Source organism: Polypterus senegalus, chromosome 1 (assembly GCF_016835505.1).
Source record: "Polypterus senegalus isolate Bchr_013 chromosome 1, ASM1683550v1, whole genome shotgun sequence".
NCBI classification, from domain to species: Eukaryota; Metazoa; Chordata; class Cladistia; order Polypteriformes; family Polypteridae; genus Polypterus; species Polypterus senegalus.
In genome coordinates, this window is record NC_053154.1 from 148,504,059 (window position 1) to 148,520,478 (window position 16,420).

A 16,420-nucleotide genomic window follows, 5' to 3' on the forward strand; every position below is an offset into this window, starting at 1 on the left:
TCACATGCCCATTGCAGAAGTTTTCAGTGGTAGACAGGGTCTGCACGAGCACTCTAACCAGTCTGTGGCTACATAGCCCCATACACAGTAAACTGCAACTACACCACTCTCTTATAGCCAGAATTACATTTTTCAACAATTTGTGCTAAAAATTCTTCTTTGGAATCAGACATCAGAGGCTACCCTTCATTCTCTATATGTATCAAAGAGCCTTGGGCACCCATGACTTGGTCACTGGTTCACCAGTTGGCCTTCCTTGGACTTAGTAGGTACTAACCATCATATATCGGGAGAACCCCAGAAGACCTGCTGTTTAGTCGGCTAGGCAACGAAATGTGGTCCTAGTCAAAGTCACATTTTGCCCATTTTTTCTGCTTACAACACATCACCTTCAAAGATCTGACTGTTCACTTACTGCCTAATATATCCCACTCCTTGGAAAGTGTCATTGTAAAGAGATAATGAATGTTATGGCAAAAGTAACTGCACCAAGCCACTTTCTCAAGGTTTAATTAGGTTGGAAAACACTTGTATAGGAGGAGTCTCCATGCAAAACATTTCCAGTTCATTATTATTCTTTGGCATGTGCTTGTGGACTGCCCTCTTAAATTCACAACTCAGGTTTTTAACTTGGTTCGAATCTACAGACTGAGGTGGCCATTGCAAAACTTTGATATGATGTTCTCTCTGTCTTGATGTTGATGTGTATTTGGGCTGAGTTTTAACATTCTGGCAGAAGCAGTTTGGTTTTTGGCTAAAATGTCCCTGTATGTAGTGGAATTAAAATACCCCCTGAACTACTTGCACAAAAACATCATGATGTAGTGGATGGCAAAAATGTTCAATATTCATCTCATTTGATCACAGCACACATTCCACAGATGTCAGGGAAACTTGAGATGTTGCATGTTGTTGCTTTTTCTTAAAAAGGGTTCTTTTTATGGAACTTTCCCATGATGGAGGTGGCATCTAATAGGTGATTTGGAAATGTGGGTGCAGTATGCTTATTTGTCCTCTTCCTGTTAAATTTTCAAATGTTTCATATTTCTGAAACTTTTTTTTATGACTATAATTGTTATTAATGATATTTTCGGCTGCCTAATCCGTACAAATAAATGCAAGAAGGCAAAAATCCCCAAAAAAAAAAAAATCAGACTGTCATTTGACATTGGTCAAGTATTACCATGTCAGACAGATTAAAAATTCAGACCATCAAATAAAAAAACAACACTTTCCTCTGGATCAGCAAAACATTTCATTTAGATCATTTTTTTATTAGATGTATGTATTAGTTACTTCATTAAAAAATATGATGATGTACATTCCAGGAGTAGCTACATATGCCAAAGCCATGATGCTGACTCCACTGCTTTTAACAAATTATGGTTATGTGTGAAAGACCTCTGGAACCAGAACAGCATCAAAGAGGATGAAACATTTATATAAAAACATGCACCTTTACTAGCATAATCTGCACAAGAGTTCAGCAAATAAAGTACAGGAATAATCTAAGTGCAAATAAGGTTAAAACAAAACAACCAAACTCCAGCTTTCTGTGCCTATCTATTTGGTAATTGTGTCTTGTCTATAATATGAGACTTGCCTACTGTGTCATTATGCTGTAGAGTACCATGAGCATATGGACAAGGAGCATGTCAAGGGACAACACATGGAGCCTAGGCATACAGATTACTTGTCTTTTTGTCATACTATTATAGTTAAAGAAGGATAAGAATTTTCAACTCGGGAAGTGTTATCACATATCTTATATTCAAATCATAATGTAGCACCTTGCAAATAAATTAATCTGTTCTCTTATCTACATAATAGCATAGTATGTACTAACCAAGGTCATATTGTCAAGTTTGTAGCTAGAAGAAAGCATTTCAGAAAATCTGGACAAGCTAAAATAGGAAAATGGTTCATTGCAATATTAAATAACATTAGAGTTTTCTGAATAATTATGAGATCATTTAATAAAGTTATGCTGAACAGGCTTTTAGATAACATGACATATTTACCATCAGCTCAGGTGTAGTAATTTCTCTTGGCCCTTGGTAGGGGTCATCACTGGATGCAAATGATGCTAGAATAGCCAGCCCATTGAAGACCTGTTGATAGTGCTCACCAAGACGTAACAACAGCTCATTATGTAGACCTTGAAAATCTTGTCTTAACAGGCTTCCCAATTCAATTTCTGTTTCATTCTTTAATCAAAAAGCACAAAACAATAGATCTGCCTTTCCAGTAAAAAAAGAAAAGTTCTAACAATGAACAATATTTTAAATTCAAATGTATAATAAAAAGAAATGATTTTTCCTTATGTATGTATTATCCAATGAACAAACACAACTCTACCAAAGAACAAGTGTTATTTGAGTATCAGGATTTACTCTTTAAATAAGGCAGGCACACTTGTTAATTGACAAATGAAATTTCAAGAGAGCAGTTACACTTACCTTGAGGTAATGAAATGAACGTGCCAACTCATCTTTTGAGCAGGAGCAGACCAAATGTGAAAATATATATTTGAAGTTATTAATGAGAATCTCCCTGCGGTTTACATTCAGTTGCTTAGCAATGGTCCGAATCAATGCAGAAGATGTGGAACTTGCCTTAGCAGCCAATAAAGGAAGAAGGACCTGCAATGTACGCTGCAAGCAAATAATGAAACACTTCAGAAAAGCAATCGAACTTTAATGCATATATCCATCTTGACTGGAATATACATATTAATGCATATTAATTCAATGTTTATTATTCTTCAAGACAATATTTTCTTCTAAAACATGGTCATGCTTATTTTTTTTCTACAATTTGACAATGTGTCCAACATTTTTGAATACGTTATTTTTACAAAAGAAGGATACAAGAGAAAAAAAATGAACAATAAAAAACAAATAGTAATTAGTAGGAATGTAATGATATTTTGTGCCATGAAATTTCACGATTCAAAAATACAATGATGTGCATCATGCATATATACAGGTAGATGTTGATAGCAATGATGTGGAAAATTAATGCATTCTCTCTCATTCTTTTTTTTATTCTGTTTTTAAACAAAATAGGGTGCAGTCAGCATCATACATGAATTAAAAACCCTAGCCTTAGTTTGAGAGTATTTAGCTAAGCATGGAGTAACTTAAATAATAATGGAGTTAAACAAAGTAGAAATTGAGGATGCCCAGTCATCACTTAAATCTGCTGTCTGGCAGCATTTTGGAGTTCCTGAAAAAATACAGTAAACGTAGAGAAAATAGTTGATAAGACAAAGACCACTTGCAAGTACTGCAAGAGAGTTTTGACATACATAAGAGCAAACACTACGAACATTTTGAACCATGTACAATGCCATCAAAGGCAGCAATTGCCTAAAGGCCAAACATCTCTGAAAAATGTATTTGCAGCACAGCTTCCTCAGTTGAGTGGAAGGTCAAAAGAAATAATAAGGTATATTGGTGTTCTTATTGCAAAGGACACAAGACTGTTGAGAATGAGGCGTTTCAGCTGCTCATGAACACACTTGAGCCAAAGTAAAGCATTCCCTTATGTCTACACTTTAGTAGTACTGCATTGCCAGTCCTGTACAACAAGGAATCCCTGAAAGACGCAGAGAGCATCACAATAACTACAGAAGGCTGGACCTCCAGGGCAAACCATAGTTATGTCACGATCACAGACCATGCTATCACCAGCAACTGGGAAATGGCAAGTTTTATGCTTCAAACTCTGCCTTTTTTTGAAACCCACTCTGGATGCAACATTGCTGATGTGCTGAAATCAGCTGTTTTGGAATAAGAGCTTGAAAGGACAAATCTTAATATCACTGTTGTTAATGATAATGTACGTAACATGGATTTATCAGTAATAGAGGCTGGGTTTTGTCCTCATATCAAGTGCTCATTGCTTTTTTCCCCATCAGAGTCCCACAACTACAACTGTATTTTCCACAGAACAGAAATTACTGGGCCTTCCATCATATGCACTGACAGTCGATGTTATAACACGATGGAATAGTAAACTGTAAATGTTCGATCGCTATATTGAGCAGCAAGCAGCAACAACAGCAGCCCTCATAAGCTCAGAGATATGGTGAAATGCACATAAAATGGACGCACTGGAGAGCACTAACATTAGTGACGATGAGGATATTGTACAACTGCTTAAACCCATCAAGTCAGCCACCACAGTGTTATGTGATGAATATATCCCTATTGTTTTTCTCATTGTTCTGCGAAAGCCCATGATTGAGGAAAGCATGGCCCCAAATTAGAAAGACTCAACTACTGTGGCCAGCATAAAGAGTGCAATTCTGAAAAATCTCATGTCCAGATACACTGCGGACTATGATTTTCTTGTTGAGTGCACAATGATGGATGCAAGATTTAGAACTCTGCCACATGTGGAACCCAGTCAACAAGATGCTGTGCTCAAATGGCTGAAAGAGAAAACAACGCAGTTTTAGTACAGGCAGGTATTTATTTACTCTGTCCATGTGTGTCTGTTCTCATCCGTAAAAATCATATGTTTTGTAGATAAAAATCATATGTTTTGTAGAGTGCTATTAGTGCTACTCACAATAGCATCTAAGATAGAAAGCAGAACTAGAGGCAGTTTAAATACTGATACGTAATGGAATTGACACTAGTCACATATTAAATGTTGAACATATTATGACTTATAATCTCACCAAATTGTTCCTCACTAGTTGGAGTTTACTTTTAGATACTAAAATTTGAATTGCAACTAGTGATTTTAGTAATAAAAAAAAAGACCACAAACTTTTAACCTCTGCTATTTGCAAATCCAGAAAACAGAGGGAACAGGAGGAAAAGAAACAGAACAACATGGTGCTGAACTGGAACAACCACCTCCTAAATAGTTGGCTCTGGAAAATCTGCTTGGAGATTATTTCACTGAATCAGTGGCACTGGCCATGAGTGGGACAGAGCAGGAAATTGATATGTACAGAAAGGGTCATCTAGTGCACTCACTTGCTGTTGTCCATTTAAATGGTGGAAAGAACGTTCTCCAAAGTACCCACTGCTTTCCCCACTGTCCAAAAACATATCTCAACTCCAGCACTGTCTGTTCCAAGTTAATGTGTTTTTTTCAACTGTAGGAGATATTGTGAATTGTGCTACCTGAAAATGTGATTATGCTTGTGTTCTTAAAAAAATGTTGATTTCCTAAACTAAGAAAGGAGATTATTAAGCTTTGCTCTTGTTTTTTGGGGTAGAGTGGTGACCCCGAGGCTAGGGATCTGTTCAAATGTGAACTGTGAACACCATAAGTGACTCTACTCCATTGGGTTCTTGAGCAAGGCCCTTAACCTTCAATTGCTTCCTCCTTGGTATGATGTTAATCTGCATCCAACCCTGCAAGCAGGTCCTCCAACTTACACGAAAAACTTGGGGGTTGGTGGTACGCTGTACCCGGATCCTGATCCAGGTGGTTATGAGTGTGGTGAGTGCAGCAGCACACTATCAGCACATGCACCCATCCTTATTAGATTATTATTTGCACTATTTTTGGAACTGAACTTTTTCTGGCAAGAAAACAACTTTTATAATAATTTGTTTCATTAATAAGTAGAACATTAAGCATAGTATTAAAAGTGTGTTGTGCTTTTTTTATATATTGTGCAGAAGACTTTCACGGTTACAATATTGTTTAAGTAGTGGCAAGGAAAATGAATTGTTGATTCTGAAATGCAACTGTCTCAGAAATAATATTAAACAAAAATTTTTCAATCATAGGTTTTCTTCATTCAGACTTTGTATAAAAATCATAAGATATCAAATTGTGAACCCAGTATCATGTATCAAACCGAATAGTGAACAAAGTGAACCATTACATCCCTAGTAATTAGTGTCATTTTATTATTATCATTATGTACTAAACTGACTCCTTTATCTAAAAAAAACAAAAAAAAAACAGATAAGAATATATTAATATATATTTTTTTTTAATTTGACACAGACAGGTTAAGTGGCTTGCTCAGAGGAGGGACTAAAACTTTTAATGGATAACTCCACCCAAAACATTTTTTTTTAGCTCATGCCAAAAAATTAAAAAAAAAATTTCATAGAAAACGGAGATCACAAAGTTCCTTATATAGTGGGCTTTAATGGGGAACAACGCAAAAAAAAGACACAGACAATATCAAAACATCTCTGGAGAAAATGCTAAATAAACAACTTCCAGAAAACACACTTACATGACCAAAACAGAACAAGCTTTTGAAATGAAGATACCCAACTCATTCATTGGTAAGGAATTGTGCCCATTAATAGCTCATCCATTGGTTAACCTGACATTTCATGCACATTTAACATTGACAATTAGAAATTTAAAGTTTCGGGAAAAGTAAGAAAAGACATTACTATGTGAAAAGAATGCTTTGCATATGTGCACATCTAAGGGGATTCAAGAAGAATTTGGGCAATTCACAGCAAATGAGACGAGGCATTGGTCTTCAATTCAAATACTTAATCCAACTAAATGCGCTGCCCAGTCATCCATAAGATTTTCTGAAAGTGGTTTATTTAACAATATTTTAGGAAAACTGTGTGTCTGGGATGTTGTCAGCCTGCCTAGATACCTGACATGGGGATTATACAACATAAGTAATCAGAGATTATTATTATTTTTTTTTATTAAACTGATGTTTTTGTTATAATTTGCTGTTATTAGGCGTCCCCAACTATTCAAGCCTACTACATCAAGACCTACGTCCCACATTAAAATCCTTCCTATGCATTCACTACAAACAAAATCGGGTAAGTAACAGATTAAAAAAAAACACCTCTGGAAGAAATAAGAGCCAATAAAAGAAGAACTATTTCACATAAACTGCCTACCAAAACAGTTATAACATTTTTCCTGAAACATCAACTGTTTTCACATTCTTTTTTTTTTAAATAACTTAAAATATATTTACTTACATTAAGAAACCGATTCAAATCAGGGAATTCAAACACATGTGCTACTTGAGATAAAATGTCCAGTGCAACTTCTCGCTGATGTGCCACTTCTTGCTGGAGCCGCTCCTGGCTATGTCTTGGAGTATTGCTGAGCGCAGTGAGGTGTCTAGAGTGCAAAGACTCAATCAGAAACTAGAAGGAGATTAAGGTTATGATTAAACCATCATCAACAAAATATACAATTATAATTTATGATCAGATCTGCTTAAAATGTGCAAATACATTATTTTAGTTATTCAGTTTTAGTAAACAGCAAAATTATCTTTCACAAATATAAAGTAAAACAAGTGTTCCCTTGGTTAGGATATAGCGGGTTGGATAATGGATGGATAGATGGAAGTGTTCCCTTGTTATTTTAATACTTGGTGTAATTGTAGAAGCTAATACTTAAACAAATATTAAAATCCAATTCAGCAAAACTTTTGAAAACAACGCTGAACTCAAAAAGTAATTTGGACAATATTTGCCTAATGTTTCTGTACCTGGTATTTCAAAATTTTAAAAGACTAAAGTGGAAGATATAATATTTTAATTTCATTTGTAAGAGATATGAAAGTTTGAAAATACAGTATAATTTTAAAATAGTTCCCCTTATTTAGAGGCAAGCAAAACGTAATTCATCACATTAATAATATACACAATACATTAGTTTAACTTGAAATGGTATAATCTAAACATGTATTAACTGCCTAAGTCTGTGAGCAATAAGATGATGATCCATTAGACTCAAACAACAAATCTCCAGTTCTTTCTCGTTTTGGAGAGTGTTTTCTTTTAATTTTGTCTTTGGCAGTAAAATGCCCACATAGTTGACTTTAGAATGGTTAACCTGAATTCATTAAACAAATGTCTATAATTTACCTCTTAACATTCCTCTATTACAAGAACAGTGTGTTTAGGGCAATTGTCCAAAAATGTCCTCTTTTTAAATTGAATAATCACTTGGTTACAAAAACAGTGTGTTTCGGTTGATTGTCTTGCTTGAATGATGAAATGTTACCCAATGAGAAGAGTTAGTGTCACATTTACTGCCATCCCAGCAACTTCAACTTATTTTATAAAACAGAATGGAGAAAGGAAAAAAGTAATAACCTTCTGACTTTCATTCATTTTATTTAAAATTTTAAAAATGAGTGAAGAAAAAAAATCTATTTTTTTTTTTGCTTCAAAATCAAAAAGTATCCTGTATCAAAAAGCATAGGCACCTAAAAACTAATACAGGTAAAATTCCGCTACAACGAACTGCCAGGTACCTAAAAAATATTTTGCTGTAATTAAAATTTTTTTGTAATGAGATTCTGTATTTGTCACTATAGTACTTTCTTTCACTTGCGTCCAGGCGTTTGCAATCAGTTCAATAGCTTCTCTGGCGTTAATTTTCATCTCCTCCTGTCTACAAGTTATGCTGACGAGACTTTTTCTCAGTATTTCCTTGTTATAATACACTTTCAGGGTGTGAATGATGCCCAAATCCAACGGCTAAAGCACTGCCGTGCAATTGGGTGGGAGGAATTAAACGCAAACATTATCTAAACGTAGAAGCATGTTGTGGGTAGCACAGTTATCAATCAGAAGCCGGATAATCCTTTTCTTCTTCATAGTATGAGGTTTCTGAACTCTTTTGGGTTCCCCCCCCCCCAACCCAATGGGGTGACACGCCGAAGTGCATCCCGAAGCGCGATCGCTGCATCTGTGGAAGATTGTTTGTCTGTTACCGGGTCAGGGCAACAGCAGGCTCACAGAGGTGCAGTGAAGCGCCACAGAAGCAAATCATAAAAGATCAGGGTTGCGTTAGAAGTCCCTGTCTTGCACCCCAAAACACGAGGCTCAGTCTCAGCATTTTAGTAAAACCAGCTTTATTCAGCTTGAAACAGGAACAGCACAGTTATTTATTGTAGCGGGATCTGCCCCTCTCCTATAGACAGACACAGCAATCAGGCAGGGTCGTGACCAGATTAGTGGCCAAGTAATCCTGTGCCCTACATTTACAATGTTCCTTGCATCACCCATTGAGATCTTTTCTGTTTGCTTTGGCTAAGAGAAGCAGCAGAGTTACGTGCCTGCTGTTGCTCCGGCAAAAGATAAACAGTCTTCCACAGACGCGGTGATCGCACTTCGGGACACTCTTCAGCATGTTGTCCAGTTCGGGGATGTCCCAACAGAGTTTAGAAACCTCACATTTTCTTGAATGAGTGCTGCATTAATAGAAATGTTTCTTGAATGAGCATCACTGAACCACATAAAAATGGCTTTTTCGATCTTTAAATGCAGCAGTTCAAATACGTTTGAAACCCGAGATTTTTCTTCTTTTTTTGCTCGGCCAAAGAAAGTTGAGAGTGTCGATGGTGAAATTCCGAATTCGCTGACGTCTTTTTTCTTTTTGCCACAGTCGAGAGTTGCAAAAATGTAAAAGTTTTTTCTTTTTTCTAATATGAACTGTTAGTGTTTTTTCGCGTCTGCGTTTCTATAGGAGGGTGACAATGAGTTAAATTCCAATGGATGTTTTTCAAATGCTGACAAGCAATAAGCAAAAGGTACTGTGTCACTGAAAACCACAGAAATCAAAAACAGCAAAAAAAAAATAATAACAGTACGAGGAAACTTGGAAGAAAGAAACAAAAATTACTGTTTCTGTTTGGGGATTGTTGTGCACAGCTGAGTGGCGACCACAGAACTAACTGATCTCTGGATGATTCATTCAGGAATTTCAAGGTCTTTTGGGTTCTTCGGTGTAATGAAAGTATATGCTGAATGTATTTCGAAGTAACGAGATTTCTATAGACTTGTGTCATATGGGAAAACTGTCGGGACCATAAAAATACTTTGTTGTAATGAAAATTTCACTGTAACGGAATTTTACCTGTATGAAATTATGCCTCATTTAGACTCCCTCAGTTTCTTTGCTTGCTTCATTACTCCACTGAAATGTTGCCTGAACCTTCAGCTACAAATCATTTTAATTCTTCATCAAAATATTACTCTCAGGTCTGACTACAGGTTTTCAGAGGCATTCAGCTCAGAACTCGCTTCCATTACAAAACAGTCCATCTTTTCATCGTGTTCCATTTCTGGGGTGCTTAAAGTGATGATGAAGATCATCATTACCTTACCAGAGGAACCTACACCTACAATTGAAAGCCAGATTCAAAATACTGGTTTGGATACTGCACTTAAAAATATCTTGATAATCTTTTCATTTCACAACACCATGCACATATTTTAGGCCTGCTGTATATGAGGCAGCAAAATATTTACACCCCATTTCTTTTTCTTTGAAGACTACATTTTGACATCTGCAAATAAAGGCCTTATTTGAATTCACATATTGAAAAGATTATTGTTCAGATTCTTGTTGTTGTTGTCCGTACTGACCCCTACTCTCTCTTCTGTTACTTTTTCCGGTTTCTTTGTGGTGGCGGCCTGCGCCACCACCACCTACTCAAAGCATCATGATGCACCAACATTGATGGACTGAAAGCCAGAAGTCTACGTGACCATCATCATCGAGTCCTTCCATGAAAACCCTAAATACAAAGAGGACTGTTTGATTTATGTTAGGTAGATTGCCCAGAGGGGACTGGGCGGTCTCTTGGTCTGGAACCCCTACAGATTTTATTTTTTCTCCAGCCTTTGGAGTTTTTTTGTTTTTCTGTCCACCCTGGCCATCGGACCTTACTTATTCTATGTTAATTAATGTTGACTTATGTTTATTTTTTATTGTGTCTTCTATTTTTCTATTCTTCATTTTGTAAAGCACTTTGATCTACATTTTTTGTATGAAAATGTGCTATATAAATAAATGTTGTTGTTGTTGTATGTATGAAAATTGTTATTCAAGGACAGAGCAAGCACAAGTTATATGTCTACACAGATTAATAGTTAAGGCTAAAATCGGGATGGATAACATTTTAGACATTTCTTGAAATCTAGTCTATGGCTAAGCTAAGGACTATGCCTGCATCAAAATGAAATTTATCATATTTTACATTAATCTTATTAAAAAGAAAATCTGAAGTTACTTCACAGTTAATTATATTCTAATTTGTGAACTCTACCATCATGGGGAATTGTAGATCACTAAATAATAAATACATCAAATATATTAACTCAATAATATAGTTGTTCATTCCTTTATAATAATGAAATAATATAATGCATTATAAATATATATTTTGTGTGTAACATTGATCTCCCCTAGGAGGTGCATTTTGCTGACAGAACCCCTTACCAATCTTCTGCAGTAGATCCTAAAGGAAATAGGTACTAAGATTTTGCTAATTTAAGTATTTTTAAAAAGCAATCTTTTTTCATGAAATAATAAATGTATATAAAAATCAAACTAATGTAATAGATGGCAATTCAACATATCTAAAAATATTGCACCATCTCTGCCCCAGCAATGCTGGACCATTAAACTTTTACTGTGCAACTGTAATTTATTCAAACTAAAGTGTACAGAGGCTATCATTAGTTAGATTTGCTACCTCACAGCTTCTGTGTTCAAATCCTAGCCTAAGCACAGACTAAGTGAGGTTTTCTCCTACAATCCAAAAATGTGCATTCTGTGTTAATTCACAGATATAAATTAGTTGCATATAGGGTCATAGAAAAGTGTGGGCACCTTGTTTAAAATGTCTGTTTACTGTGAAGAGTTAAGTTAGCAGAAGATGAACTGATCACCAAAAGGCATGAAGTTAAAGATGACATATTCTTCGGTATTTTAAGCAAGATTACAGTTTATTTCCATCATTCACAGGTACAAAATACCAAAATTACGAAAAGGGCCTGAAGCAAGTTTGGCCACCCGGCATGTTCAGTACTTAGTAACACCCCCTTAGCAAGTATCATAATAGTTGGAGTGTTCTTTTCCTGGAATTCAGCACCCTTATTTCTCCAAACATACATTTGCAAATTATGGTCAAAACAATCTATTTTGACTTCATCGGTCCACAGGACCTGTTTCCAAAATGCAAGGGGTTATTTAGATGTTTATATGCAAACTTCAGGCACTGAATTTTGTGGCTAGGATGCAGGAAAGGTTTTCTTTTGCTGACTCTATCATGAAGGTCATATTTGTTCAGGTGTCACTATACAGTAGAACAATGCACCACCACTGCAGAGTCTGCTAAATTTTCCTGAAGGTCTTTTGCAGTCAAACAGGAGTTTTTATTTTCCTTTCTAGCAATCCAATAAGCAGTTCCTTCAGAACGTTTTCTTGGTCTTCCAGACCTCATCAATGGGGGTACGGATGGAACGGTAAAAGAAATGGGTATCTGAACAATGTAAACTAAGACTAAAATACCTACACAATAACTATAAGCGTAATAAATGAACAATAAAACATTGGAGAAGCCGTGGATTAAATAAAAAGGCTGCAGTTATCAGCACAATAAAACAGCGGAAAAGTCGTGGATTAAATAAAAAGGCTGCAGTTATCAGCAAGGAGACATGAATACCGTGGCGAAGCAAGGAAGGGAATGAAGAGACCGGAGCGACGGACAGCCTTATATGGGCAGGCAGCCAACTACATGGGAGGCGTGGGGATGGGGGATGCAACTCTGCCTCACACGGCGACCGAGCTGCAGGCTATGGACGTAAATATGTAAGTAAGTAGGATTCAGTTATGACCATTACACGTAGAATTTCGAAATGAAACCTGCTTAACTTTTGTAAGTAACCTGTAAGGAATGAGCCTGCCAAATGTCAGCCTTCTACCTACAGTACATGGGAAGTTAGAGAATTAGTGACGAGTGAGTCAGTGAGGGCTTTGCTTTTTATTAGTATAGATTATGAACTGTGGAAACAGCTACTTGAAAACGTTGATGTCTTCTTGTAGCCTTCTCTTGCTTTGTGAGCAGCCCATGGCTGCTGATTGTTGAGACAATGTTTGAAGAGAATTTATACAGCTTTACAACTTAGATCAACAGGGGTTTCCTTGCAATGACTGTGAACAAGCCATAGCCCTAACAAGCTAATTAAGGTCAGAGACCTTGGGCAAAGTTGTCTGAGACCTCAAATATATTGCGTTGCACTTTTTTTTTTTTTTTTGCATGGTGCTCCTTTACGTTTTTCACTGTACAATTGTAAAAAACAAAATCATGCATAAAATGCTGGAAATAAATTAGTTATGTTTAACTTTATACATTTTAAACAAGGGTGCCCAAACCTTTGCATGCCACTGTATAAGTGAATGTGTTCTATGAAAGATGACCACCCAGGAAAAAATTAGTATGTGCTGTTGCAGTGGTACATGTAACCCCAAAAAACTGAATTGGACAAGCTTTATTTTATAAAGGTGTAATTAAAGAAGCCATGCAGGCTCCCTTAATACATACTATTTAAAACATACAGTTAAAATGAATAAAAATAGGTACATTTTGCTTTTTGTACACTTACAGCAGACTTAAATAAAAAAAAATAATAATAAAAAAAAACAAAACAAAACAAAACTTACCTGACAAATTGACTTTTTGTTCTGGCTGAAGAAAAGCTGTAGTTTTAATTGTTTGGCTGAAGCCAAAGCCCTAATTTCTGTGTATGCAGTCACAGAGACAGAAGTAGACTTAGACAAAAGACAGTGTAATAAGTGAAGCAGAGCAAATGGAACCAAGTCCCCTTTGGCAGCACTAAAAATTACAATAACAAAAAATACATTAGTTACTTTATAACCGCCATTATTCTCTAACTAGATGACATTTAGTTCTTGGTTTAATTTCTACCTGCCAATCTCTCCAGTGGTGCGTATTAAGGTGTTTTTTAGATCAGTATTCTTTGTTGCTTTAGCATTGGTATAAGCATCCTTCAGTCTTGAAACAAGAATCTGAGAATGAAAAATACGTAAATTATACTCAGTTTAATATTTCTCACTTACAGGGAAAACTTGTGGTCTGGTGTCTAGATTGGAAGTTTAAAGGATATAGCTTTATACTGAACACTTGTCTTGCAATGTGACCTTTAACAAAACACATTATACTGCCTATTTTTCAAAAAGAATATGTATAGTATGTTGTATTATTGTGTTTGTATAAAGCACTTTGAAATAATTACACTGCATGGGACATAAATAAAAATAATTGATCAACAAGAAGATCTAAACAGAATTACACACAGTTGTCTATTATTTACTAGTGATGTGCAAACTCCACAGTGTTCACTTTGCTTTGAGTTCGGAGAAATCACAGAAGTGTTCACGAATATCACCAAATTCGGCAAAATGCTTAGAAGTCAGTGGTCAATGGGAAGGGACTAACTGAACTAGATTTGACTGGATTATAATAGTGCAATCATCTTTAAAGTGTCCTTGAGGGCTAGGGAAAAGTCTACCAACTATACTGGACAGATTACTATGGCCAAAAAGGTGACCTTAGCTGTGCATCAGGAGTGCCAACCACTGCACCATCGTGCCTCAGGGAGATCAAAGAAAAAAGAATGCAGTCAGATATGCGCAATCATATATTTCGTCAAAACAAAGAGGAAATGCCAAAATCGTAGTCAAAAGTCAGAAAAAATACACAGGTCTTTCAAAGGCAGAAAATTCAAAGTGGAGTGTCATGATTGAAACTGCTGGCTCTATTATTTGAAGAGTACTGAAAGATCTCCAAAATGTCTGTGCTAATGCTTTGCACTTTTTCTTCTGTCAAAAAGATAGAAATGTCTTGTAAATAGTAATAAATATTTCATTATTATTATTTCATAGAGTTGCCTTGGGTATCAGACTCCCTCAAAGTTTGTCTTTTTAACTCCAAGCGGCTAATTATTTACACACAAGGAACCTGCATTATTTACTTAGAAGTTCTAACACTAACTAAGTCCCACGGAATCTGTAATGCAAATGGATCAGCATTATATACCCAGGGGGTGAACCCATCCAATGTTGGCTGTTACAGTTCTGGGGGGATATCGCACTGGCCTTTCAAAGCATTATGGTGCATTGGGGAGAAAAAATTCTCCTAAACCAGCCAAATTATCAGTAAATAATTCGACAAACAAGGGCAAACACAACAAATTAACTGTGAATAACACTTTGGCAAAATTTGCTGATGAACGCTATTATTTACTTACACTTGCTACCAAAATCCAACAAGTTTAATTTACCTCTTTTAGTGGACCATCTTCAGCTTCCCAAGCCACTATTAAATATTTTACATACTGACAAAACATCAATCGAACAGCTTCGCTGGGATCTTCAATGAGATGTATCAGAGCACTTACAACAGTTTTAGCATCTGGATCACTGGGCCGTAGGTCCAGATGTTTACAAAGGAGGGGAAATGTTTTTATAAAATCTGCAAAAAAAGCAAGCAGTACAATAAACATTTACAAAAAATAACAGAAAAAGTAGTTAAAATTTGTAAATCATGGGTTATGCATATCTCCTTGAGCAGCTAGGTTTGATACTGTATTTACTAAAAGGGTTTTGATAATATTAAAGATTACTGTAAACATACTTCCAAATTCAATGTACTTTTAGCACCAACATAAACAAATGGAAAGTGATTAGTAATGATCATCTATCATTAAAATACTTGTGAAGATTTTTAAAGTGTTCATACTTACTTAATTTCACAGAACTGTCAATTTCTGGTTTCAGAAGAATCACAAATGGAGTGAAAATGGAAGGCCCAATTCTAGTTATTGAATCACTACATGATGAAGTTATAACAAGATTATTACAGAGAAAACTTTGATCCTCAGGTTCTTTGCTTGAGACCATTAGCTCAAATGCTTCTGACAGACAACAAGCTATGGGCCCTACAACTCCAGCCATTTCCATTTTAACCAGTACAGAATTATCTTGGAGCTTACTCCTGCAAAATAAACATAATCAATGGAAAATTACAAATTAAATTACAAAAACAAAGAAAACACTACAGTACAACTGTATTCAAAAAAGTTGTGCTAAGTATGAAAAATGCATTTTCCATACTGTGTTTTTGAAAAGACACATTCTAAATAAGTTGGGACAGTGTAGTTTAGGGTTAACAATTATGTGACAAGATGAAATAACAATGTGATGTGAAATCATGATTATAGTATTTAAGGAGCCTTCAAAAAAGCTTTTGAATTTAGGCATTTCCCTCTACAGTGTACAAAATAATTAAAAGATTCAACAAATCTGGCCAAATCTCAGTACATAATAGGCAGAAGCCACAAAACAACCTCTGAATGTGCATGGTCTCTGATCCCTCAGACATCACGGTCTTAAAAAATGTCATGCATCTGTAATGAATATCAAGACATGGACTCTGGAATACTCTGATTAACCTTTGTCAGTCAAAAACCATTCATCACTGCATCCACAGCAAGTTTACTGGGTGGGTCGTTTGATACAAAATTTGCTATGTTCTATGTCGTTTAACATATCTAGATGTAAATACAGTATCAGGGAATAAATGCTGAAACTTTGATCTCTCTTCTAATATTCATCTTTTAAT

General features: G+C 35.7%; 1 protein-coding gene across 5 annotated transcripts in view; it reads right to left on the bottom strand.

The window, feature by feature from the left end:
- atr (ATR serine/threonine kinase) overlaps positions 1-16,420 on the bottom strand; it is a 108,403-nt gene that overhangs the window by 71,049 nt on the left and 20,934 nt on the right. For all 5 annotated transcript variants that reach the window (XM_039760394.1, XM_039760389.1, XM_039760407.1 and 2 more), the window contains 7 exons: positions 15,543-15,793; positions 15,081-15,271; positions 13,706-13,806; positions 13,441-13,612; positions 6,948-7,118; positions 2,460-2,654; positions 2,022-2,207 (listed from right to left, as the gene is read on the bottom strand). In XM_039760394.1, the coding sequence (XP_039616328.1) occupies positions 2,022-2,207; positions 2,460-2,654; positions 6,948-7,118; positions 13,441-13,612; positions 13,706-13,806; positions 15,081-15,271; positions 15,543-15,793 (1,267 nt within the window). The remainder of the gene's footprint in view (positions 1-2,021; positions 2,208-2,459; positions 2,655-6,947; positions 7,119-13,440; positions 13,613-13,705; positions 13,807-15,080; positions 15,272-15,542; positions 15,794-16,420) is intronic.